The following is a 26,606-nucleotide window of genomic DNA, read 5'->3' on the forward strand; positions in this document are numbered from 1 at the left end:
TATAAAGTGACTAGAGTTGTCTCGTATTTACTTATCTTTTCAAATCAACGTTCACTTTTAGCAGAATTTAGTAATAAGAATTAATTTAGGGGAGTGTGGGTCGAGCAATTTCGGCTATAAATATGTCCCAATTCAATCTAAAAGGTGTTCTGGGTGCGGACTATGATATTAAGGTGAGCTTCCACTAGTGGACCCCTTTACTGCAAATTTCCTTTTAACACGATTTTGTAATCCCGCATCGTAGATTACTGCCGAAACGAATCAAGTTTATGGAGATGCAACTTCTTAGGCTCCTACACAAAATTCTCGTGTAGCGTAACAGATTTGCCTGCGAATCTAGGTAACACTTTGTGGTCTAGGTTCGAACCTGGAGATAAACAGACTTCGCCTTGCACTGGGAGCTGGCCGTCTGGTGGAATGCCTAACGGCGACACCAGACGTGAAATACGTAGTCTAAAAGTTGCTAAATAAAGATGCATCTCAAATCAATTTGAATAGCTGTTGCATCGCTTAAAATTGTACTTCCTCTATTTGAAAGAACTTTGTTTAACCAAGAGTATCTCTAACGTTTAGATATTCTGCTGATGGTTCCGGCAATCGAAATCAAAGTGAAGTCCCGCTCTTCATGATTTTCTACCCGCCTAGCAAGCTCATTTTATCAAACGCAAAACAACCCCCTAATTAAATTACTGTGCACCACATCCCCTAGTGTTTTAAATCTGAACATAAAGCAGATTAACTTGATCAATAGGAAATAATTCTACTTATATTTACAAAGATCCTAAGCAATGATCCATGAAAAACAATAATTTTATCTTTTCTTGGGCAGCTCGTTTACCGAACGCGCCACAGATCAATTTCTGAACTGGTGTTCCCTATATTTACGGTTTTAAACTGTCTTTTAATAGAAGCAGCTACGGCAGCGGTTCGTTGCTTCTGAGCGTAAAATAGTCGCCTGCTTAAGATATTTTACGTAACGGACAATTGGTCATTTCTGCCTTCTCAAATAATCACATTGACGTATTACGTAAAGTTAAGCATTTATTGATAAAGCGGATTTCCAGCTTTTGCTTTATTGACTATATTCTAATTTGCTAAATATATATATATAAGTATTTATATGTAGTCCACTTTCTTACTATTCTAGAAAAAAAAAATAGGCTTCAATAGATAGATTGAGATGCATCAAACAGCATTAGACTTTGTTTGTCTTTTTTGTCGTTAATTTTTACGAGGCGCACTTTCTAATGCCACTCCCACACGTAAGGCACCCCCACACTTCGGTGAAATTTATTGCGCAGTTACCAGATTTCCCAGGATTGAACAAATTTTGATGTTCTGATTAGCGAGGCCAGCTGGAGCCAACGTTATCTCTCGACCATTTGTTTCGCTCAAAATCTCAGATAAGACTGTAAGCCTGATTTGGTCTATTTTTGTGTGCTTATTGATGTAAATATTGAACACATCACTAAGAAAGTATGCGTCGTTGATAAAGATTCCTGCACAATAGATATTTATAATTAACGGGTCCAACAGGCCAGGAACGAAAGGCCATTCTATGCAAATCATTTTTAGTGCGTTACTAACACTATAAAATGTTTTATAATTTTCAAGGCGATCAATGTACATGCACCTCTGAAAATTGGCTTGACAAAGAGGAGTTGGATTGAAATAACCTCATTGATATCTCTTCAGTCAATCCGAAATACTATTCAATGAAGATCCGGAGCAGTGTAACATGAAGTATAGGAAAGGAGTTGGAAGTCAGTGAACAGCGGTTTCAATCGTCGGAGCGGGACGTACACTTGGCTCATGTAAAATAGGCTTTGACCTGGTAATGGCCAATCGTACGTAAAGCTAAGTAAAACTTCCTTAAAAAATCTCATCGGTACTTCAAATACTGTGCAAAGAATGACTACGCATATCGACGGTGAATCTAAAGATTTTCGTGAAGACTATTTATGCACAAGTAAAACATGACATAAATAAGGATAATCTGCATCAGGCACCGGAAAACACTGCTTTCAGGCGCAATAGATATTATATATACAGTTATATATACTTGCCATACATATACTTGCTCTTAAACAAATCCAGAATGATTTATGAAATATGATTGACTTTTATAAACCCTAGAGGTAGGCCTAAAGTGAAATGCTTGTATGTTTCACTATATAAAGAGCTTTGAACGCTTCAATCGCTATACGCCTGTTTAAGGCAGAAAGCTTTCATTTTCTATCTGAGGTTCAACATCCACATTTCAGCGGCTACTATCTCGGGTCAGAAACGCCACAGATTTACATATAGTACATAGGCCTTACTTTTCGCCGATTCTACCCGTATACATTCAAGCTCTTATTTAGAAGTCACCTTCTACTTTAACAAGAGGATCCGATATCACCTGCAGAACAAACGAACATTAGACCTATAAAGTCAGTCGAAGTAGACGGGCAATAATTAGGCCTGGCGTTATAGGTACCGTTGCTTATAGAAGATAGTGTATATATAATGATCTGTCGATCACGTCGGGCTACATAAGCGAAGTTGATTGTGTCAATTGTAGCAGTCCAGAGTTTTATAGCTAGTTCGGCGCGCTAACTCTCGAAGCTGGAATAACCGAACTTGCAGTCATCGGCCGCCATATCTAAGCAAATTGAGGCAATCGCTGAGCCAATCGGAATTATATATCTGCTAGCATTATGGATAATCTCTATAAACTAAATAATCATTAAAGTCAGGCCTAGAAATAAACTTGTGGACATATTACGTATGACCATAATGATAATAATATTAATTGTTATCACAACGCTATTATTAATACAGAACGTAGGACCCGCTGAAAGTCACCAGGCTTTGTCCACGATTTAATTGCTCATGTACATTTTATTATTATTATTGATATTGAGCTACATGACGTTGGATTTGTTCACGAAATATCGCGTGTTCACGACAACCTTTGTCGTACCTTACGCTTTCCACCTATTTTCTATGCTCTTCTACCGTTTCGCATCCTGTGAATATGTCGTCTGTGTATACCGGCATACGTTTTTCTTGTTACGATATCGATGCATGTACGGTATCATCACCTTTATCACCATCGTGAAACTATCACTGGAGCCAGACAGCTGCTTCAGTCACCGCCATATAGTCGTCGATCTCAACATATGGGTCGCCACCGAAAAAAGGCAAATTCTGTGAGCCGTTCCTTGTTTCCTTTCTTTGAACACAGTCACTAGCTGGCTATAAGATGTTCAACTAATTAGTAAATCTAAATGATATTATTACATTATCATTTATTTGTGTGTTGATCACTCTGGCCCGGTGTAAGTCACCTAGCTGTTTATGGTAACGTAATAAGTTTTCAACAATCCAATCGTGTTCGATTTTTCATGTTCTCGATTTGACTGATTTTACATTTTATTCAAATAACAACTGGCATTCCTCTATCCACGTATAGGCCATGTGTGTATCTGTAATATTCTAGTGCTTCAGCATAGGTCAGCCGTTTTTATAGAGCAGAGTACAAACATATATGTCATAGTCTGATTTTGCTCTTATTGTTGGCGGATCCGTGAACGCACCATCACTGAGATTTCTACTGTTCCTGGTGACCTTTTCAGGGAACAATAACAAAATAAAAAATTCTGAACAGAGCTTTCCAATTTTGCACACTGGCGATTATGGTTTTTGTCCTTGGTGGATTACAGATCTTTCACCCGATGATATTGTATGGCTGCCCTACTTGCGGCCAAATCGCATGTGACCATAGTCATCCCCAAGTCCAGCGCGACCGAATCTGCAAATTTTTATTGTTACCATCATTATTACAAGACGGATGCTGCAGAACTTTTAAGATTATCTCGAAATTTCCTCGTTTACTACTCATTTTGCAATTCTTTCTGTGGAATCTATAGAGCACCCCAACGTAAGCCTTCGAAATGGGCTTATTGATTTTGATGCAACAGAATGGAATTTTAAAAGTGTTACAGATAGGAGTGTAACGATATTTTACTGGTGAAACAAAATTACGCCAGAAGCTTTTGTCAGCAACTTAAATAAGTTAGAACTGAAAATAAGAATCTTCAGAGCTTCGCGAAAAAAAAATTTGTATCATCACTTGCAGTCATGGTTCACCGGCCTTTGCCGGTATTTGCCTCTCGAGTTCGCATACTGAGACTGAATTATAAAGATTTAGACTAATTTGCCTTCTTAAGCTTCTCTACTTCATACGTGTCATTTCCAATCCTAGCCAATATGCCACACGCCAAAAATGAAATGTGCGCAAAAAGATACAGCTAAAACGCTTCGATATGGGTCTATAGATTTAATGAAATGCCCATATTGGCTCTCAGTGGTTTAATACTGAGCAATCAGGCAGTGTACGATATGACTGAGAATGGTAATGAAATGCAACCTTCTTCGAAGGCTGTCCCCTTGACAACAACCCTTTTATATCTAGAATATAAAATACACAATTTTATAAAGCATGATTCCTTACCGCAAATGTCCATAATCCTCATCACGGATTCGCTTATCTGGTGCTCCAGTACCAGTAATCCCGCCTACTGGTTGTACGATCTCCTCATCCTCAGCAATTTGTGGGTAGATATTTTTCAGCCACGTACGCAAATCTATCCTTGGTCGCTTATTGAGTTCGCTGCTCCTCCCGGCCTCACCTGGGCTGGGCAGGAGGGTAAAAAGAAACAGTAATACGGCCAGGGCCACCATTCCAGCAGATAGGGTCCACCTCATCATAAATGAGGTTCGGACTGGGGCCCGGACGATAACAACGAATCGTAAAAAATTTCTTACGACACGTTTGGCGTTAGCAGGATAATCAGTTAGAAAAAATACCAAAATGACAGCAGAGCGATCTAAGAAAATTTCTCCGTTACAGATCGTACGAACAATAGTGAGCACTGTATTTTGTTATGTATAATATAATTAAAATAATTCAATAAATAAACTCTTTCATTGTTTGTTGTTGTAGACATAGTTGATTGTGTTTGCTTGAGCATCTATTTTTGGATTTCTTTATTCTAATAAGTAACTTGTAAATTTGCTTCATTATACAACAAATATTCTATCTTCAGTTTCACGGTATTTCAAAACAGAACTCCACATTATGTTTGCTTTGCAAAATGCTCACAACAAAAAATATTTCTCCGTCGTTATCAGTCGCGGGGAAGATATGTAACATTGATTAAAAACGAAACACCGTTTTGACTGTACTCTAGGCAAAAACATCTACTCTAAATTGAGTAACACCCTTAATAATAGCACTGCCTATGAGCCATAATCGGTTAAAGCGACGTTTATTATAATCGATGTAACATAGATTCCTTTAGCAAATGAAAGAATCGATTCTGTTAGCTCTTTCTGTTAATCAGATCTAAAGCACCTTAACCACCTACCTGCGTGTATGGATGCTGGAAATGTAGACCCTTCACTATGATTCGACTTCTTTATATACCGGCCGACGGAGCTCTTTTCCTGAATTTATCCCCACTGGCGCCTCCCTCCCGGAGGTTATTTCAGAGTCCTACCTGAATCATAGCCGGTGCCTTATGATGATACTCATACTGACAGCAGAACCGCAAACCGTCTCACGATGAAATACCAAGTTTTAATCAGGTTGTCGAGTTACACCGGTTAAATCAAGACCGGATGGGATGCGTGAGGACACAGCAGCATGATGCGCATCTGCTGATCCTTTGATGAGAACCCGCTGTGGCCCAACAGCAAATCCTGGCCCGTGCCACAGCCGTCTCGAGCTCTACTGTCTGGATTCGAACGTGCGGCGCTGTCTTCCCTATGTAACTGTGGCCTGACCTACTTCGGAGGCGGTTCACGTCGTCTAACAGAAATACTTTCCAGGCGTGTCATAGCTTCGGCGCTTTCAACATTGCCTGCCTTAGCGAACGAGCAATACGGTAACGTTAGTTCGGCGTTCCGTCAGAAGTAAAAAACGTCCTTATTTAACAGAGCCTATCACAGAGTCGCGATGTTTCCAGATGCGTGTGGCTGACCGTCGAGTTGGTTTAGAAAAATTGTCTGACTCGAAAGGTTGCTAGGTAACCATACGGTCGTCTTTTTCAGCCTTATTACCGCTGGACTGGCCCGTTCAGTGGATTACACGGTCTACGTTTAATGGTGAGATCATACACAGTCAAGCATAATTGTACAAATGGTGCCTACCTCTATCTTTTAACACCTATCTAATTCTAAATCTACGTAGGGGAACAAAGTTTGATTCAGTTTGTTGAACCTGTGAGCCAATATGGCATTCAGATCAGCTTTTCAGCGTATCTAGAGGATAATCTCAAAGAGTGGCGAACAAATATTAGTGGCTGAAGTGCTTTGCCAAATGGACATTGTTTAGATCGATATGGAAACACGTCGAAGAATACACAAACACTTAGCAATGTGTTACCCACTTTGCGAGCGTATATGCAATGCCTTACCATAATAAGGATACATTGTAAATCGGAAAGATTAAGCCGACACTTAATCATTTATATGTTCCTGATCCATTTATTTTCTGTATTTATTGGTAAATGAAACATATCTTTCCGTCCATCCTCTTAAATCATATGTACGTCGTCACACGTGTATTTCGCACACATAAAGACAGCAAAAAAAAGTTGTTTATTTGATAGGAAACGTTAAATAATTGAGCTCGCCAATGGTTACTATGTTTTCGCGCAAATGTTTTCCGATACAAACGTTTTTTTGCGTATTAGAGTAAAATTCGCAATCGCTTTCATATTTTCTAATAGGAAGCTTTTTACGTAGCAATAAGTACAACTAATTTTACTAAACCTTCTTACGTACATTAGTCTTTTACGCTTGTTGCGATACATTCTGTCTTTACACCTGTATTATGCAGAGTTAAGAAGTCTTTTCGAAACCTACCCATGTAAGTAGTCAAAGATATTTTTAAACATATATAATAAACTTCGCAAATGATACTTAGCACACAAAACTTTAACGATTTTTTAGAGCTTGTTTCAGATAAGAAACTTGTCTTTTACGAAGACTACTGTGGTCAGCTTGTAATGAGTCAGTTCACAAATATGCTCTGTGAAATTACTTCGGAAAAGCGAAAAGATCAGAAGACGAGAAAACTAAGCTCTAGGGAGTTTCGAGTTAGCACTTGAAATTTTGAAATTTAATCAATAATTTTGCTATGCATGTAAGGCCCATGATAGATTTCCAGTTTGTAAAAGACCTATTGAGCTCGTATCAGCGGATGGTCTTGTCAAAACAGGATTCGTCAGAGCTTCTAACCCTAGGATGGTAGTAGTAATCGAAATAAGTTACCCAAAGCCGGTTCGTACTGTAAGTAGGAAAGCCCGCATGATTCTGATCAAAGCATCTTTTGTAGAGCCTAATTTCCGATTTCTTATAAACCGATTAATTAGACAGATTTTTTAAATATCCAAATAAGTAAAACACTGCTAAGCAACTAGCACTGTATGATGAAAAGGGCTTGGAATGAAAGAGAAAGAATGAACGGAGTGGAAAAAATGTAGAGATTTCACGCAAGTGGTAACCGCGCTTTTGATAGATTTAGCGTCAGCGGAGGCAACATATGGGGTTTTTCGGATTGGCTAATGCATATACTAGCGGAGTAACCAATATGACCAATCAATAGTTTAGTAGGCTATGATGTGTAACAAGTTGGCTAAGCTGCAAAAATGTGTAGTAAGACAACATCCTGTAGCAAACACATATCTTTTTTTTGATATTCTACTGTCCAATTTTAAACTGGTAAATATTTTGGTTGACGATAATTAATGCTTTTATGCGTTGATTTGGCACACAAATTTCTATAGAAGCAATTACACTGGGATCCTGATTGTGGTAGAAAAGCAGAAAAGAAATGTTTGAGCATTTGTTCAAAGATGCATGATCGTAATAATGTAACTCTGTTATTATAATAGAAAAGAAAATATACCTATTAAATTAAACCTGATCTCAAGATAATGTCCATAGACGAATATCAACCTAATTCTAGTTTTAGTTCATCTTAGCAGAAACGCTGATATTTCTTTTTTTTTTTTTTTTTTTTTTGTTATAGGTAAGATACGCACAGAATTCGCAAAAAGATATCTTGCCAAACAAAAACCAACATGTTATCCTCGGCTTTCCGAAATGCTGGCTCTGCTTCTGAGACGCTGTATAATTGGTCTTTTATTGGCCTATGCTTAGTAGAGGTATCCGGTTCAAGTCAGTTTTGGCCTAAGGCTGGGTCGCTCATAGCTCAGATGTGAATTCAATCCTTTGCGAAATTATAGTAATAATTAATTAAAATGGGAGTAAATCAAGAATAAAATAATATATCTGCGTTGGGCAAGAAACACCATTAGTGATGAAACATATGTAATAGGTTTCTCTCAGTAAAAATAATAAATCTTAGACAGCAAGAACGCGATGAAGAACAATGACGTCACGAAAATAATATATGTGGGCACGGATCTTCGTTGCTATTGTTTTTGCTAAATACCCCACGATCAGAGACCTTTAAGAATGAACCATAACAGTACATTTTATTTGAAGTCTATGCTACAAGGTTACAAGAACACTTTCATGAAGACTTGAAGCTAATTTCCAGGGAAACAAGTTTTTGTAGATAATCGCTTCCCGTTTCGCTTTAGTGATAACCTCAAGAATATTAAACTTGTAATATAAACGATCATTATTCTTGAAAATCTTTATGAAAACATGACCACCAGATGGATTTCTCGGAATCTCTCGGATGGATCGAATGGCAGCTATATAAGGTGCAAAATGAATGATTTTAAATTTCCTGCTATGCAGCGCCGCAATTTGCCATTCTTTATCTTGTTTAAACCCAAACCGACGAAATAGGCGACCATAAATAATGAATATACAAAATTTATATACATTTCAAAAAGGCATTATATTACATATAGTGTCAGTTTTCTATATAGTTTAATCACGGCAATCGTATTCGATCAAGCCGCTTGATCACTGCTATGTCACCATCATTTTTCGCAACGTAATCCTTTAAGACTGCAGCTGCATTATCTGTCCCGAATGTAAAAACACCACAGACAGATTTTAGACAGATAGATTCAGGTACCAACTTTTGATTTGAGAAGCTACATGATGAGTGTATGGGTGGTCATTTAAAGCGTTACAAAAATCCTCATTTTCGTTAATTCGTACGCATAAATCTATGCCATTTGCATATATCTTAAATTATACAAGCGAATTATTCATTTTAAACTTTGCATTAAAGGTTGGAGTTCTCCTTAATTACCTTGCAACTCAACAGCTTGCAAAGAAAAACATGACCATTTACAGCGGCCGTTTATTATTTGCTTTGACTGACACCACTGGCACACTTTGAGTTACTTTCAAAAGTCTCGGTAGAGCTCCTTTTTTTCCGATAGTCTTTTACTAGGCTCACTGTGAGCCAATTATTCACAGTCTTTCACAAGTCAGTTGACTATTCATTTCGACCACCATCACGTAACAGGCTTTTTTCTTCTTAGTTTGTGCGATTCCGTCTCTCAGGATAATTGATTTTGACAAGTGATTTAAAGATTGTAACAAGTTTACACAACATAAACATTTAGGAAGATTACTCAATAGCGCGTCTCATAATCGCCAAATGATGTACCACAATTCTAGATGAAGTGTATACATCATAATACATCTGCATCTACATACAGGGGAGTATATACATTATGATTTGAACAGCTTATGATACTCATGTGAAAACACCTATATTTACACACATAAGAAATTCGAAGACAAACCGTGCTCATGGATTACTTGTTTAGCATTTACACATAAATGCTGTTGATGAGTTTGGATCCTTTAATGGGTTTGAGATTAATGGCACATCTACTCCTTGATTAGTTCGTCGAAGCTTGGAAAAAGGTCGACTGTTTACGCGCATGTTCGAATCTCTGACGTTCCAAAAGTGGGGTAATAGGAGGCAAATATAAAATGTTGCACTATGCAACTAGCACCGCTGTAATATTTCTGCAGGAAGTTATTCTTTACACTCTCAGTCATTTTTTCTTCTACTTACGTAAGTGTGGCTTCTATCTAAAGGATCAGTGCGGATGTTTAAATAGAATAAGCGACGAGCTGCGTTAAAAAATATGAACGTATAATTAACTACAGAAGCATTATGATGGCTAGTTGAGCGATAAGCTGTAATGACTACGGTCAGTAAAATGATACCCCTAGTTTAGACTATTCTTATCCTATGAACGGCCAAACCCGTCGACTACTTGTTGGAAAGTTCATCAGTACAGCGTTAAATTGTAAAAATTGCATACGTTACAAAACAAAGAATGGAAAGGATGTAACTAAACGATCAGTTAAATATGCGTCAGGTCATTTCACTACACAATCATGGATGCATACATTTTGCATTTTTCTCTGCAGCAGATTGATTTTAATGAAAGCAGTCTTATGACTAAAGTAAGAATTTAACGAACATAGTCAAGTACAAAGAGCTTTGAGAATTTTTCTCAATCAAACTCAAGAGAACCTGAGAATTTTTTTAACTTCGGGGATTTCAGAACCTGCAGGTCTAATTATTCTAAGAACGCACAAGTTAGGATAGCATTGGGGTGTCGGGCAACGGTTTACGTAATTAGATCTATGGCACTTTTTGAAAAGATTTGTAAGAATGTTTTGACGCGAAGAACTTAGTTTGCCATTGTGGAGTTTCCTACAATTCAACTTGAAAGGTTCGACTAAAATGATGGCGAATGCCGTCTAGACAACAAAGGTAAAATTACACTAAGGTTTTAATTTGTTTGGAAAAAACGTCATAAATATATGACGCACAGCATAGGTACAAGTAATGCTGATCCCGCTGTTAAAAGTGAGCTTATGAAGTCGTCAGATCAGGAAAGACCTAGAAAAATGATCGGCTATACAGTAGCCAACTAAAGGTAAAGCATAGTTAACTATATACCTTGGCTGAAATATACGTTTTAATACCGATTCTGAGGGTTCACACAACAAAAATGGTAACAGCAAAATAGAAAGCCTCAGTAATTTTTTGAGAATGTTTAGCTTTGTTATATAAACACCACTAACAGCAAAATATCATATAAAATATAGTTTAACAACAATAACCTGCACAAAACGGACGGCCATTAATATCCAATCGTTGTACATGTATAAATATATCAATATAAGTTTGCTAGGGCTGCAAGTTCTCGGAAGCAGATGCTTCTTTGAAAAAAAAAGCCTTACTATAGCATAGGTCAGGCCTTTCGAAGCTTTCAGATAAAAATGTAATGTTAACTTATTTAAGCCTTAATCTACTTTGCTGCCAGTTGTCACGTGAGATTCAGCATAGCATTCAGTGTGACATACAGGGCTGACAAATGGCCTCATAACACTTAATAACCAACAGAAGCTAATTATATCTTCATTTTTCGGTTGTAGAAATTTGTTGTTAGGTTATTTATAATTAGGATTTCTGTTTTCGAAACAGATGTAATATTAACCTAATTACTAATTTTGCAGCTTCACGATTGCGTTGCATGTCGCGAAAGGTACATAATTCGAGCCAGTGACCTAATACATCCAAATCATTAAAACACCCTGTTCCGCTATACGAAAGCGTAAGTTTGTTTATATTATCCTACATTCGTATTACTGTAGGGTAATACTGCGACCATCTCTCTGGTACACCAGACCGATAACCTGCACCATAAACGCAAGACCCGTTTTTTCTTAAAACGAGTAAATCATAAAGACTACTTTATGACAAGAGAAAAAGGATCGAAATATAAAAGTAAACTAGAAATAAAACAGACAGCATGATAAGTGTACAATTATAAGCAGTGCAGTATATTTCTGACTGATAAGTTCTTATATAAGCCATGCACTATATCAGACATTCAGGCCCCATGACTGAGCTAAGAAATTCGCACCGTCCTCCACTACCTACAAAAAATCTCGATATACATACGTTTCTTGCTTCCATTCAATTTTTACAGTCGTTTGCATACCGTCCACACTCCCTTTTTTCATATTAATTTTTAATTAAGGTTATTATTAATTAATTAAATTAGTTAATTAAAAGCATCATCTAAACATGTATTTTCGGACACCTTTTATCATTTGCGCAGTAATGTAAATATAACGCCGATTGCAAAACGATTACCTCTTAATAGCGATACCATGTTTATGTGATGCTCGAGCTTCATTGATTCGCCTTTTCAGCTTTTGTATTTTTTCGTGAGTATTTACTCAAGTTTTTTTTTTTCGTATTTACTGTCTAACTATATAACGAACCCCCATAATGCACCATAAAAAAGGAACAATAACTATTACATATGGACACTATTTTTTAGTCAATATTTCGTCGATCAGCTTGTCTTCCGACTGTTTAAGGTCGTTAGCTTCCGCTTTTTTTTCTCTAGTAGAGTTCTGTCCTTCGTTACTGCTTAAAGGTTCAGCAGGATCGATTCCGGGGTCGTGCGCAGCGAAGTTACCCTCACGGTCAGGTGAGCTACGTGAATAATGAATAGGAGAAAACGATTTGAGTATACTATGTATATTTATAATGGCTTAAATAACTAAAAGAGTTTAAGAATTAAAGGAGCAAAATAGCAGTCTTCTTTTGGATCTAAACTGTTACTTTTTGTATCCCATTATGAAATGTCTGCAATGCGAGTCTTAAGTCTTACGAAACGCATCTAAATACTATTGGTTTAATTTAAACATAGTTAGGTTAAACCATTTATCTAATATAGTAGTAGTATTGAAATGTAGAAACCACTAAAGGAGAAGATAAATCATCTAATGAAAAATACTAACTCTTTGTTCTTTCCTGTGTAGAATGGAGTGGCCTGGAGCTTCTGATAAATTCCAAGCGCTTGTGCAACCATTGAAGACATGTCACCTACGAAAAAAAAATATAAAACAAAATCGTAATCTTCAGCTCGCAAAGCACTCGTTAGTCCCCATGCGCAGAACTCGTAGAGAAACGTCCAACCTAATTACACATAAGTACAAATAACCCCTAGTTGTTTCGGCCCTGCCCTGTGCCTAAGTTCCTAATGATTACGATAACGTTTCCAGCAGGGAACTCTTACTCAGGTCACTAACTTACCAGAGTTGGCTGGGAGTAAAATGGTATTTGTTTCCTTAGCGAGTTCACTGAAAGCGGCCACATACTGCTCTGCCACTGCGAGCGATGCTGCATCTTTTCCACAGCCCGCAAGGGAATTCGCCACAATTCGGAGTGCAGCCGCTTTTGCCTTTGCCTACCGTGTCGGCATTAAAACGTTCGTAAAAATAATCATACATAGATGACTATTTTTAATTACTCGATTTAGCATAGGAGAAATACCATTGTTACTGTTAATGCCGCAAAAAATTTTACCAACAGATTAACAAATAAAATAAATAGATTTTGTTAATTATTTAGTTGAGTTGAAAAATAAGATCAGATTCAGTAATCAATGAAAAAGATTTAAGATTTAAACATTTAAAGAAACTTTTGCCAAAATCTTACCTTCCGCTCTAGTGCTTCGGCCTCTCCCTGAGCTCTGTTGACGAGTTCAACCTGTTGCGCCTCTGAGGCGAGAACGCGTGCCTTCTTCTGACCTTCGGCTACGTTAATATCAGCTTCACGCACCCCTTCAGATTCGAGAATAGCCGCGCGCTTTTTTCTTTCGGCTTCTACCTGCATTTGCATGGCCTCGGTCACCCGAGGTGGAAGCCTGCAGTTTAATTATGAACACGAAGCCAGGATTTTAAATCCGTTAATTTTTTCAACTTGTATTAGCAAGCAAAATTATTAGATAAATCTTTAGATTTTCATTGAAATATAGTGGTACTGTGCGAAGCAGTTGAATGCTGTTTTAAATTCACATAAAAGCGTAATCTCCCTAAATTTATCATTGATTATGAATAATATACTTTTTTCTCTCAAGTTTAGGCAATACGTTTTTAATCTACTAACTTTATGTCTCGGATTTCATATCGCAGACAATCGATTCCCCAGGAAGCGGATGCTTTGTTGATAGCTTCGACAATAGCAATATTAAGAGATTCTCGCTCTTTGAACACGCTATCCAAAGTGATCTTGCCTAACTCGGAACGCATCGTTGTTTGTGCTAATTGCGTGACTGCAAATTCGGGATCCTCAACTCCATAGCTAGCCAAGTACGGGTCTTGAACCTATAGAAGTGCACAGCAGTATCAATTATTACAGGATTAGTTTGCTTTTTCCCTCTAAAATCGAACCAACTATACGCCGGTATTCAATAAAAATATATGTTAACTTTGTTATTTGCCAATCGAGTAAAGCTTCGGCCGACGTTTAATAGACATTTGTTTTTTTCACTTATTTTATAGAATTATGCCACGAAATTAAACTGAGCCCGAATAATTTTTTGTGATTTTTTTATGTCTTCGTCTAATATTGTACGGTGTTCGTCTAGCAATTGCATGGTCCTCAAGCTGCGTATTAAATCCACTTTTACGGGGCGTTACGGATAAATTAGCACACATTTGGTTTGAGACAAGACGACTGGCTCATCTCTAGTCCACTTTCATAACTTCAAGATGTTGTCCATATTGGCTAAAATTTTTTATGTGTGACCATGCCTAAAGAGCATTATTTAGTAAGAAAGTCATGTTGCTGCACGTCCTTGGTAAAGGCAAAACTGTTGTAAAAAAAAAAGTACACTGAAACATATACTAAAGCTAAGCTACGGGTGAATTTCGTTAAACAGAACACTATCTATCAACAAAATCGAAAAATGACATAAAACTGACGTTTTTCCGAAACCGAATTTCCGAGAACTTAAGCCTCTACAGTAGATATGATTTTTGGCAGCTTTATATCCTAAAATATGTTGTGTCTGCCGTCGGACCGAAATTTCAAACCTACAAACTAGCATCATTCACGATTACTAATAAAAAGGTTTTGATAGTGTAGAGCATGGGTTTTCAAATACAGTTTTAGCAGTTTAGCCTCCCAATTATATTGACAGTCTTAAAGAAAATAACCGCAGTAAGTACTCCATAGGGATTTCTTCGTCAACACTTATTTTGTTTATAGAATATAGAGAACTTATAGATTCTATATATTCTACAAATAAAATAACCCGAACACCATGTTTATTCTATAAACATGGTGTTCGGGATTTGTCTTTATTAAAGACAAACATTTAGATAAAATTTTTTGCAAGGGTCTACAGGAGCACTTGTAATAGACAATTTATCTTTAATCAGAACTTCAATTTAAAGTCCGAAATGTTCACAAGTTGTTTTTAAGAAAAATCTTTATCTGAATCGGAAAATAATTGCTCAGTCATGATTAAAACTATGTTAGTGCATATATGTTCATCGAAATCTTACTCAAATACGCTAGACAAAAAAGTTCAGCTCGTTAAAATTTTCGTGTTATAGTTAACCGAGGATTTTACAAAACCATATAACCAAAAAGTCAAGCGGTATGAAAACGCAAAATGTCTAAAAAAATCTAACCGTTAACGTTTATTTGGAAGACCCAATTGATATTTCCCATAAAACCGTAACGTAAAAACAAAAAAAACCGTACGTTTTTACACCAAAATGTCGGAACCACCGGAGACGGCTTTTGTGGTGCCATTTTGATGAATTTCCGAGCTATCTCAAAGTTGACCATTGGCAACATCGTAAAGCTGTCGATTTTAGGCAGCAAACAAAGCACTAATTGTCGGTGGAGATTCGCCCAGCACGAAGACATCGCATAGTACCTACTTTCATTCATATTTGGAACACGTAGCCTCCAGCTTCTGCTATTATGAATCTGAGATTTTGTTTTAAAAAGAAGTAGTTTTGCTCTAGTAAAATGACGTATATGATAACTCCGACAAACGGCCCGCCATGATTTGTCCCAGTTAATTTTATTCTAAGCGATAAAACAATGATGGCTGAGCGATGTAGTTGCTATACGGCTGACAGCGAATACTAGTCAGATAATGGGCTGCTTCTTTTCAGCCGGAAAAAGCGAATGGAAATATTCCAGCACCAATTTCACTCTGATAATTTTATACCATTGTACTCTCGCTGAACGGCCCACTTTGTTGGGTTTCTGTAAATAGAGAACTAAATGTTATCTACCTTGAGATAAAGAACACCGTCGATGCTCAGGCCTACGTTGTCGGCCGTAATTGCACTTTGTTGTGGAATGTCTATTGCAATTTCCTTTAGGCTCTGCACATACCTGTAAACCGAACAGCAAATTAATAGTCATTTCCAAATGAAGGTTCAATCTTTTGGAAAAAAAAAAAGCAAAAAGAACGTCAATTGGAATTCAGCGAAGCTAACGATGCGGGATACATTACAAGGCTTCATCGAAGCTGAATTGCGCCCTAGATATACACACATAACATATTTCTAAACTAACAATATATATATTTGTCACATATTATTCTACCTGTTAGTTAAACCTATTTCGAAACATGTTTGCTTCGGCATTCAATATCAGATATTATAAATATTATATAGACACACTCTTACTGTGACTGTTATTATGTTCAATGACATTATTGTTATTACATTTAAGATGCCAGAATGTAATTTTTTTCGATTATAATAGATTTGAAGGACTGGGTCTGAGCTTGCCTCTTTAAGTGAGAATACTACGTTTGAAATGAATTTTTAACATGATTCACAACCAGTATCTACATAATCGTTATGTTGCACGGTATACACAAAATACTTTTTAGGAGTATAAATGGCAAAATAATGGATGGCTGCGCTAAAGTATAGAATGCTCGTTTACTTTACGCGGTCGATAACAGGAATGAGTAGGTTAAGTCCGGGCTCCAGAACTCGGTGGAAGGCGCCCATCCGCTCAACTAGCCATGCTTCCTGTTGTGGTACAAACATTAATCCAGTGTTTATCGGTAGTGATGAACGGTAGCGATTTTGAGAACTGAAGGCCTAGATGAGCCGGGATGTGCATAACACAAACAACAAAAATGAACCATTTAATATACGGATTCTTATTTTTATAAAATAATTGGGTTTCACAGTTTTGTATATAATTCGTTTCTAATGGGGTGATCAGCAAGCCCCGAAAATGTACCCGATACATCTATCTTCGAAATTGACTTGCATCAGTGATGTATTCACACGTAGCTAAATATATTTATTTAGCGTAATATTGACCGCTAATAGTGTTAATAGATAACGCTGTCCAGAGCGAAACAGATTTCAATAGCCACATTTCGATTCGCGGCAATCGCCATGTGTATAGAGATAACAACACTAAAGCATTGCTCATACAAATTAGTTTCTTGACATAAAAAAACAAAGTCTCAGCTCGTTCAACCTGTCCACCATGTCGATAAACGCTATTTTCTCAGATTCTCAGACACTACTCTTTGAGACCGGAAGAACCATTAGCTGCCACCACCAGCCACTCCTTATGCTAGAATGTTCTATTTGTCCGAGCAATGATCGTGAACATCACTAAACAGCAAAATCGTATAACATTCTTCCCATCGCACACTGATTATAACTTCGCCAACATTTATAGTTGCAGTATTTAAGCTTACCAGGGGTCCTGACGCTACGACGGGTGCGCGCAAATTCACAGCGCGAACTCCGCTATTAATTCCCCAGAGAACAGTGGCCTGACTGAATTTACCAGCGCGCCTTAGCATTATTGTTGGATTTTTCTTATGGGAAACTTAAGTATGAATGATTTGGCGATCACAGTGCAAATAAATTTTTGACGACCGGCGACGTCTACAAACACAGTCTTGAAAAATTCAATGTTGTATAGGGCACGATGGTTAAAATCGCACGTTCGTGCTTGAAAAGGTTCAGTTCGATTTATGTATAACAGGGTTAATCTGAAACGCACGATGCCGTGCACCCTACATAAGCCCGGCGGTGTTGTTTTTTTTTTTATTTACTAGAACAGTGGCTTCAGGATCGGAACACACTAATAATGGAGTAGCGCATGTCTGCTAAATGTCCTTGTTAACAAACGGATCGGAGAAATTCTGGGAGAAAAGCTTACGGTTCGATGCGTCAAAATAAGACAAACTTAGTGAATCATTTTGGATTTGCTACATGCCATGTAGCATTTGTGTAATGAACCGAACTGTCTTGCTAACATGCATACACTTGAACTTAGCTAGAATTGTCGATAGTAAAGCGGTTCTAGCAGACGAAAATTAAGCGATCATTACTATTCCGAGCTCAGACTGTCGTGTTTACAAATATGATCGCAATGCGAACGTTTCTGCCGGCCCTAGGTGGGATTAAAGAAATTCGAGCGTCTTATGCTCTAGAATACTAGGTAGTGTACATTGTGCTCTTCATTAATAAGCACAGAAAGGGTAAGTATAAAATGTTTGTTTTTTTGTACGCAGCTTGCTATAACAGTACATCATTAGGTTGAAGTTTATAATATAATGTTATATATGAACAGTATAATGAGTTAATATAGTTATTTTTGCAATTCACTATGGATATCAGGTATTTCAACGTACGCACAATTATTACTCCTTCCACTAAAGATTTTTCCTTCGTCTATGTCGAGTCTATCATCAACTGTCAGAAGTACTGTTGTTTTATAGTAGTAAGACGTTCACAAGACGCAAAAACGCAATTATAAAACAAACAGTTGCTGTATGCAGTGCCTAAAACTGCAATAAGAGTTTGGCACCAATGACACGCGATATAGTTTCAACATAAATAAAGTAGACGGTTTGATTAGGTTATTTAATTGCAGGCTCAGTAGACTGGTCACTAGAAGCACCCATTTGTTGACACTGATAAATTTGAGGTCTTTTATTATAAACAATACTTGCTAGTCATTCGCTTGAAGATACTTTTATATTAACGTAAAATTATGAAATTTGGGCGGTGCATTATTTCTTCGTTTTAATTTTCTCATATTTAACTTCATTGTGAGCTGATTTTGGGCCAATGAAACATTAACCATTTTTCTTTTTAATGAGAAAGCAGCTATAAATTTTATATGCCGATATGCACAGACATCACATGTTGTTTAAATAAACATAATAATACGTACATAAACATACAGGTGGAAACAGATTCGTGAACACATATTGTGTGCTAGAAAAAAATATACAAACAAATATTGCGATAAACGCATTATTGAATAACTCCGTTCACAATGCAAAGTACACTACTTTATTTGTGACACGGTTTCGGCAACTGTCTATGTAAAGATTCGTGCCGCAAACATTAACCACATCATATTTTCTAGATATTTTCGCCAGTGTCTACACAAACGGCAGCTTAAGTTGAATGGATTGTAGTTTGCTAGTAGCAGCTTTGTTATTTGCAGCATTTTGATGGTAGCAACAGCGAATCGTGCTCTGGATAAACAAGGTAAAGCAAATGGACGACCGATATACCTTACCGACTACCGTACACTTTCAAAGCTTTAAATGTGCAATAGATACGTACTAAAATGTCATTTCCTCAATTACCTTACCGTGTGAGTACCAGAGCTCAAGACATTACCCAGGAGCCGATTCAAGCCCGTGAGTGGTGGCGAGCGCGGAAAAAACCTTAATATTACAATGACGTTAACAACCCCGCAAAAGGTCAGGTTCTAAGCAAACCGTTTTGAGGAAGGGGTTTCAGTTTGTCACAATACCTGATAATTACCGTTATACGAACAACAGCAACTATGTGCGTAGCAGACAAAGGAGCACCCTAGCACTACCTTGCAGAGCACTCTCCTTCAACTGAACAGGGTCTTGAGCTATTTTTTGGGGAGTTCATGTGCGATCTGCCAGCTTAGTGGTTATGACAACGCGCCAATAGGGTCGGCCGAGGCTTTTACAGGCGTTAGAGGCTAAAGTTCAAACTGCTCTGTGCAACGGCATCATTGAACCCTCATCCAATTCGTGATTCTTCCCAGTAGTTTCGATTAACGATTTTTATGTACTTGCCATCCCTACCGATGCTTAGAACTTCAGCGATCTGGGCCTGATCACCGAATATGCACAGATTAACTTATTCCTAGACATTCTGCACGTCGAGAGGGTTCTACTAGTCTAAACGAGTGTGATTCGGCCTCGCCAACGTACCCGCAGTGTTCCACAGGCTGGTGGACAAGGTCGTTGGGTCTCTCAAAAAAATACCAAATTGCTCTGGTCCACCGTGAACCTGATCTTAATACTCACGTGACCCACCTGGAAAAAAATACTAGTTGTGATCTACTCCTCTAGCCTGCGGCTAAAAGCCAAGAAATGCGATCCAGAAGGTGATGTATTTAAGCTACGAAATCGCAGTCGCCAAAGTTTCACTGGATTCCGAAAAGGTTCAGACGGTGGCATTTTTGCCAATTCTTATGTCAACTAAAGGTTTGGAAGAATTTTTTTAACAGACGGTTCATACGAAATTTTGTGTGCATCTTAATTCCGCTATACACTGTAGCCAAGCTACAGGACTCTGTTCACGACGCCGACCACGGAGGAGCTTATAGAAATTTGTAGAGGCAAATGGTTGCCTACCCTAGCAGCTGTTTGACTGACGCAGACACCAGATGTCGCTCTTCTTAAACCGTGCTTGCTGTCAGTACGAGCCGTTGAGAGATTTCGACGGTACTTCTTTGGACGTTACCAGTCGTTTTGAACAAGGACCTGAAAGGGAAAGCGAGCCATTGCCTATAGTTACCACGCTGAAAAAAAAACAAAATACGCTGTTTATTTAAAAACATCAAAAATGCGTTAGTTACCTCATCAGTGTATATTTCTGTAAGTATTAGGTATTATGCAATGCAACACTAGTTTAAGCAGCAGTCTTATTTTGTATAGGCGAAAGGCGAGCTAACACGGGTGAAACGCACTTTCGACGCCTCATTCTGATTTGATCCTGGAACACAACACAGTTAATAATGGCCGAGGAGGAAGAACAGCAAGGCTACCGTTGGGAGTCCGAATATGAGAGGACTTGGTAAGAAGTTAGAGTCGGAACTGGAGAGGTTAGGGCCCACGGGTAAAAAATTTTCAGATAGTAGATTTGCTGCTCATCGTATGATAGCTTTTTTTAATCCGCAGTAGGTCTACAATGTATTTCTAATCTTAAATACGCTACTTTAAATAAGCCAATTAAACTAATTTTATTGCGACTTCCTATTATAGGGAGGCTATCCAAGAAGATGAAAGTGGGAACCTACAAGCAAGTGTACAGGATATTGTCCATAAAACAAGGCGACACCATCTGCTTCTCCAGAAGAATGTCCGACTTGGAATGGTAAGCATTGCATTCGAATTAATTATTCACGTCATCGTTTAACGCTGTTTATTATTGTTTCAATATATTCAGCAATTGATCAATGAAGATCACTTGAACTATTGCAATACTCGGTTAGACTGGTGCTGTCGAGGGAAACTTTTCTCCAAAATGAATTTTCTGTGAAAATGCCATAAAAATTCATAAATATAAAATTGCGAATAAATTATTGATACTATCGATGATATATCGATTATTTATGTTGATGGCATATACGCCATTCCAAAATCATGAAAAAGTTACCGATAAAACGTTTTTGTTTCTCGCATAATGACCATCAAATTGTATCATCTAATATTTGCCTTTGTTTTCGAATTTTGACGCCTGCGCTATCATAGCTCGTCTACGCTATACAGCTCGCACCCCATAGTTATCGCTTTTCATGGTTTTAATTCTTTGCAGATGCGCCATATTTACATCGTACTTGATCTCTCGTCATCAATGAACGATACAGATTTGAAACCGACTCGAATGCAGTGCGTTTTGCACCAAATGGAAAACTTTGTCGATCGTTTCTACGATGAGAATCCCATCTCGCAGATGGCCATTGTTGCCACTTCAAACAAGCGGGCTGAAAAAGTAATTAATTGGTAAAGGCCACACCGTACGATATATATACTTGAAGTCTTCGTGATTGAGCTGAACCAAGCGTGCGGCAGAAATCATCAAACGAATTGTTACAATTTGGCAGTAACGTGATACCTTTTATATGCTAACGAATCACAGATATCGGATTTGTCGGGAAATCCGCTAAAACACAAGGAAGGTCTAGCGAAACTTAAGGACCGCCTTCCAGTCGGGGAGCCCAGTCTACAAAACAGCATCAATATGGCTGCGAATGTCCTTCAGTAAGTATTTTGCTGTTTTTCTTCTATTGATGCATCAGGCACTGCTGCATAAGGGTTGAAGCTTATTTATTGGAGTACTCATAGATCAATAAGGCAGCTTGACCGATTGAAGCCTTCCGAGGAGTACTATGTAAAAAAAATATTCACGCGAACCGTCGTACCAAAAAGTAACGTGGGTACTGTACAGTATCAGGTGTTCTGTGTTTTCCATAAACAATTTGTTTTTTAATTTTGTGATTTCATCTGCTTAAACCAATCCTTACTAGACATATGCCGGCACACAGCAGTCGCGAACTAATTATCATTCTTGGAAGTTTGACAACGTGTGACCCTTCGGATATTGGGACCACAATTAGTGAAGCCAAACAGCTGGGTCTGCGTTGTTCCGTCATTGGGCTTGCCGCTGAAGTTCACGTGTGTAGACAACTTACCAAAACTACAGGTATTCATTTTTATATGCAGTCAATTAAATTTGGGAGCTGATTTTTACAGATTGGTACACCTATACTAGAAGTAAAGCATTCATATGGCCAATGATATGAATGGAATTCCTATTCCTAATAGCGTTTTCTTTTAGTCCCTTTCTGTAAGTAAATAATAAAATTTGTAGTGAAGTCAACAGTAAAGTAACGTAAATAATTTAGTTATGGATAGAAGACAGGATGAAATGTAATTTTTACAAAATGTGCTTATTTTTTTTTGTTTTCTTTATTCCATTAAGTAAACGAAGTATTTTCTCGATAATTTTCAATACATAAAAGTAGACGTTTTTGAATGAATTTTACTTTTATTTAGAGAATTCACTTCCCAAATATACATAAGAGAAAACGCGTTAAAAACGCGTTCGAAAAGCTAATTTCATCAAAATAGTGCTTACTTATTATGAAGACAGATATGAAATTCTAATCTACTGGGTTTAGTGTCTTACCATCTTACGCATAAACCTTATGCTGCATTTGAAAAATAAAACAGAAGATCTAAGCCGCTATCTCGTCGTCTCTTTACCATCTTGATCCTAAATCTCTTCTAAAATGTGCTTCACCTATTTGACAAACTGCATAAGCCTCGTCCATATATCAGCTGTATTTTGTTGCTATACCTAAGTTACTTTTTAATTTATGTATTTACAATCATAGGCGGCTCGTATCAGGTCGTGATGGATGAGGAACATCTGGGGGAGCTCTTGAGTACGCATCTCCTACCTCCGCCGGCACTGAGTAATGTTGAATGCTCCCTTGTTCGTATGGGATTTCCCTATCACCGATCTGAACATGAAGATGCACCGTCACTATGTCACTGGTATATAGCACTCAGTCTTGGCAACATCTTCCTTACTTTCACGAGAGAGGACCGTTCCAACTCCCTTAAAAATATAAATCCTTTTTAGTATATACCTGTGAAGGGTTTTCGAAAAATATTAAATCGACTAAAAACAAGATATATAATACCATACGCGATCGCACCACAGACGTTAGCTGCAACGTGGATTACAGTTTGGTTAATTCGGATCGCATTTAGATTAGCATTCGGACTGTACATATAATTAGGTGATCGACAACTATATCGATCCATTTGTGATACGATAGTGAAGTCGTGTCTCTATTTTTTGTTTTCGTTGACGGAAAACTGCAGCCATTTAGAGAGCGCAAGTGGCGACAGCGGACACCACCTGTCCTCCGGGGGCTATTTTTGCCCCCAATGCAAATCGAAATATTGCGAGCTCCCAGTTGAATGCCGTTGTTGTGGACTCACGTTGGTATCGGCTCCGCATTTAGCACGGAGCTATCATCACCTGTTTCCTTTGGATAACTTTGAGGAGACACCCCTTCAGAAAGGTGAAGTAAGGTATGTAAGCTGCTGTAGCAGTTGTTTCAAATAAGGTAGTTCTCGTGACGAATAAGCCAAGCAGATCACATATTTGGACATGCACTATTATTTGTAAACTGAGTCATTCTAAAAAAATATCTAGAACCAACTAAAAAACGGGTTTAATTTTAGGTCGAGTATTAAAATATGTCCATGATTTATTCAATTGCAGTGCGTTGGCTCTGACAGTTCTTTAGAAGATACTATAGGGAATATCTATGATCAGGGGATAAAACCTAACAATGCAAACAGTAAATCTAGTTTGAAGGATAAACAAAAACTATGTTTACTTTATAGAAATATTTATTGGAATATATGTGAAATTCAAATTTGAAGAATGAAATTCAACTTCAAATTGAAATGCATAGCTTTCTTCAAGGTTACCTTCAGGGTTTAATTCATTTTTAATAAGCAGAGCCCCTTGAGAATCAGGACAAAGCTTTAAAATGAGAACTTTTCGTTGTTGCTTCAACTCAGTTGTTCAAAGGATGAAGCAGCATGGTTCCATTTTGTAAAACTTCTGCTTCCCACAGTCCAGCTAAATTTTTGTTTTTTCTTTACTATACTTTTATACAGGACTTGCTTCGCGTGTATGTGCTCCGTGGAAGGCCAAAGTATGTACAAATGTGGATCATGTCATGAATTCTTTTGTCTCGACTGTGACATATTTGTCCATTCGACCTTGCACGTCTGCCCAGGCTGCGCCTGCAAGCCGCTGGTAACAACAGGCGGTACAGCCTCGTCATCTTTGCCATTGAGTCACGAGGTCGCGTCATCACAACGGGAGCATTAGTGTAACATTGGCTTCTAACCGACCAGAATCGTTGCCAGAACAAAGCATAAAAGCGCATCGTTGTCGAGAATCATATATTTAGAACTGCGGTAGAATTTTACTGTATATAAATATGGCAATGTATATAGGTAATCATTCTACATAAATGCCACATTGGTAGGACAATCTTTTTCTAAGGCAACCATAAACAGGGTACACTGAAAGGCCTTAGGTATAGTACTTGGTGAATGGATCTGCAGTTGTTGCGTACATTTAGAAAGCAGTTTTGTTGATCGTGTTTATCATTACATGTGGTGGTCATAAGCATAAAATATTTGCATTTGAAGGGCCACTTGAAATGTATATTCTATGTATATCTACTATTCCTTATATCGGAGTAACTTTTCATTTTTTACTTAACATGCTTTTAGTTATTATATTATGCTAATTATTATATTAGTGAGATATATCTATGAAAGAGGACAAGCAGTAAAAATGCGTTGTCGTTAAATAATTTATAACTCATGTGTCTTTATTTTGTGAAGATAACAATAATTTTGTAATTGTGCATGTGGGTATGCATGCAAACGGGCAATATACACATTACATTTTCGGTGCACGCATCTATGAGCGCATATTCAGTGGTGGACGTTGTTGCCCGTTTTATCCGTAATTGATTACTAATTACTCCTAGCCTTAACCTCACCGCTGCGTAATGTGGCTTCAATGGCTATATCGGAACTGATTATGGTCCTTAAAACTTGACAAGCAATCGTTTGTACTAAAATAACTGCAATAGAAGTAGTTACACCATGAAGGAGACTGACTTGTTACTTCTTCGCACATACTACTACGCCTCTGTAATCATTAATAGGGTAGTTGAAACTCTATCCGGTGTACAAAGAAATAATTTGTTCTCTGTGGTTTTAACCACGTAGTTCTTTTGCTAATGGAAGGTATCAATATCGGTAATTACAGTAAGATATTCCTATATTAAATAAAAACAACACTTCACACTTGTAGTTATTACTAGATTGTGTCATATATAACCGGCTTATTTAGTTCTAGGGAAAACCATTTCGCCCTATGTCCAATGGCAAGCACCATTTTGCTCCCCGACAAATATGCCATGTATGCTTTGTCTTGAATGAAGATTACAGTGAGTACGGTACTAATGATTTAAATGTGACAACGGGAATAAGTAGAACGTTGGCAGAATTTGATACCGAGTCCGAAAAATAGAGGTCATAGTAATTATTTTGCAGAATACTCTGTGTTCGCGTATTCTCTAAGCATCAGAAATCTGCAGAAATTACTATTTTGTAATTATTAGGGTCGGTCAGGAGAGATCGAGGCTTATGGGAATTCTTACTCTCCCATTAAAGCTCTAGATACAGTACTTGAATTGGCACTTCTGCCTGCAATCGTTTACTCATAGACGAGAAAGCATCCGTAACTTGTTTTTAATTTTTTATAGTAGTTGTACTCTATATAAAAAATCAAGAACACTGGCGAAGAACTTCACACTAGTTCATTGAAAAGTAAACTATGAAAATTAAGAAATATGTTATAAAAAGCTCTAAAATTTGCATCTTAAAAAAAGGTGAAATTTAATCTCTGTCTTTATAGGATAGACTTCAAAGGCGTTTTAGAACAATAGAAAAAAAAGCAGACGTTGGCATTGTGTTAACCTTCGTTCAGAGATATTGCCAAGTTCATATAGTACGAGTAAGCGGTGATAACCGGATTTAACGTGGTTACCGTAAAATGGCTAAACATACGAAAGCTGAGGAGTCGAAAACGTCAATAAGTGAAGCTCTCCG

The 26,606-nt window shown here is 37.6% G+C and overlaps 3 protein-coding genes across 9 annotated transcripts; 1 reads left to right on the forward strand and 2 right to left on the reverse strand.

Moving 5' to 3' along the window:
- Window positions 1-2,843: 2,843 nt before the first annotated feature.
- Dsk (Drosulfakinin) lies at window positions 2,844-5,958 on the reverse strand. 2 transcript variants are annotated; one of them, XM_086979620.1, is made up of 3 exons: window positions 5,415-5,958; window positions 4,499-4,769; window positions 2,844-3,796 (listed from the first exon to the last, which is right to left on the reverse strand). In XM_086979620.1, the coding sequence occupies exons 2-3, from the start codon at window positions 4,753-4,755 to the stop codon at window positions 3,739-3,741; spliced, it is 315 nt and encodes a 104-aa protein (XP_086835746.1). In that variant the 5' UTR covers window positions 4,756-4,769; window positions 5,415-5,958; the 3' UTR covers window positions 2,844-3,738. The 2 variants fall into 2 exon arrangements, with proteins under 2 accessions (XP_086835746.1, XP_086835745.1); XM_086979619.1 differs by having other exon boundaries at window positions 4,499-4,807.
- Window positions 5,959-11,829: 5,871 nt separating this feature from the next.
- Stoml2 (stomatin like 2) lies at window positions 11,830-18,126 on the reverse strand. Of its 2 annotated transcripts, none has more exons than XM_022794032.2 (8): window positions 17,571-18,126; window positions 16,793-16,953; window positions 16,129-16,231; window positions 13,979-14,196; window positions 13,529-13,736; window positions 13,124-13,277; window positions 12,829-12,913; window positions 11,830-12,520 (listed from the first exon to the last, which is right to left on the reverse strand). In XM_022794032.2, exons 1-8 carry the CDS (start codon window positions 17,676-17,678, stop codon window positions 12,352-12,354), a joined length of 1,206 nt encoding a protein of 401 aa, XP_022649767.1. In that variant the 5' UTR covers window positions 17,679-18,126; the 3' UTR covers window positions 11,830-12,351. The 2 variants fall into 2 exon arrangements, with proteins under 2 accessions (XP_022649767.1, XP_022649768.1); XM_022794033.2 differs by lacking the exon at window positions 17,571-18,126 and adding an exon at window positions 17,345-17,453.
- Window positions 18,127-18,203: 77 nt separating this feature from the next.
- On the forward strand, window positions 18,204-25,304 carry Ssl1 (general transcription factor IIH subunit 2 Ssl1). 5 transcript variants are annotated; one of them, XM_086979618.1, is made up of 10 exons: window positions 18,220-18,362; window positions 19,504-19,601; window positions 20,820-20,958; window positions 21,147-21,258; window positions 21,700-21,876; window positions 22,024-22,145; window positions 22,412-22,587; window positions 23,282-23,444; window positions 23,778-23,990; window positions 24,588-25,304. In XM_086979618.1, the coding sequence occupies exons 3-10, from the start codon at window positions 20,900-20,902 to the stop codon at window positions 24,802-24,804; spliced, it is 1,239 nt and encodes a 412-aa protein (XP_086835744.1). In that variant the 5' UTR covers window positions 18,220-18,362; window positions 19,504-19,601; window positions 20,820-20,899; the 3' UTR covers window positions 24,805-25,304. The 5 variants fall into 5 exon arrangements, with proteins under 5 accessions (XP_022649375.1, XP_086835744.1, XP_086835743.1 ...); XM_022793640.2 differs by lacking the exon at window positions 19,504-19,601 and having other exon boundaries at window positions 18,204-18,362; XM_086979617.1 differs by having other exon boundaries at window positions 19,504-20,958.
- The last annotated feature ends 1,302 nt before the right edge of the window (window positions 25,305-26,606 follow it).

The sequence above is a fragment of the Varroa destructor genome, unplaced genomic scaffold (genome assembly GCF_002443255.2).
Source record: "Varroa destructor unplaced genomic scaffold, Vdes_3.0 BEIS01000002.1, whole genome shotgun sequence".
In the NCBI taxonomy this organism is placed as follows: Eukaryota; Metazoa; Arthropoda; class Arachnida; order Mesostigmata; family Varroidae; genus Varroa; species Varroa destructor.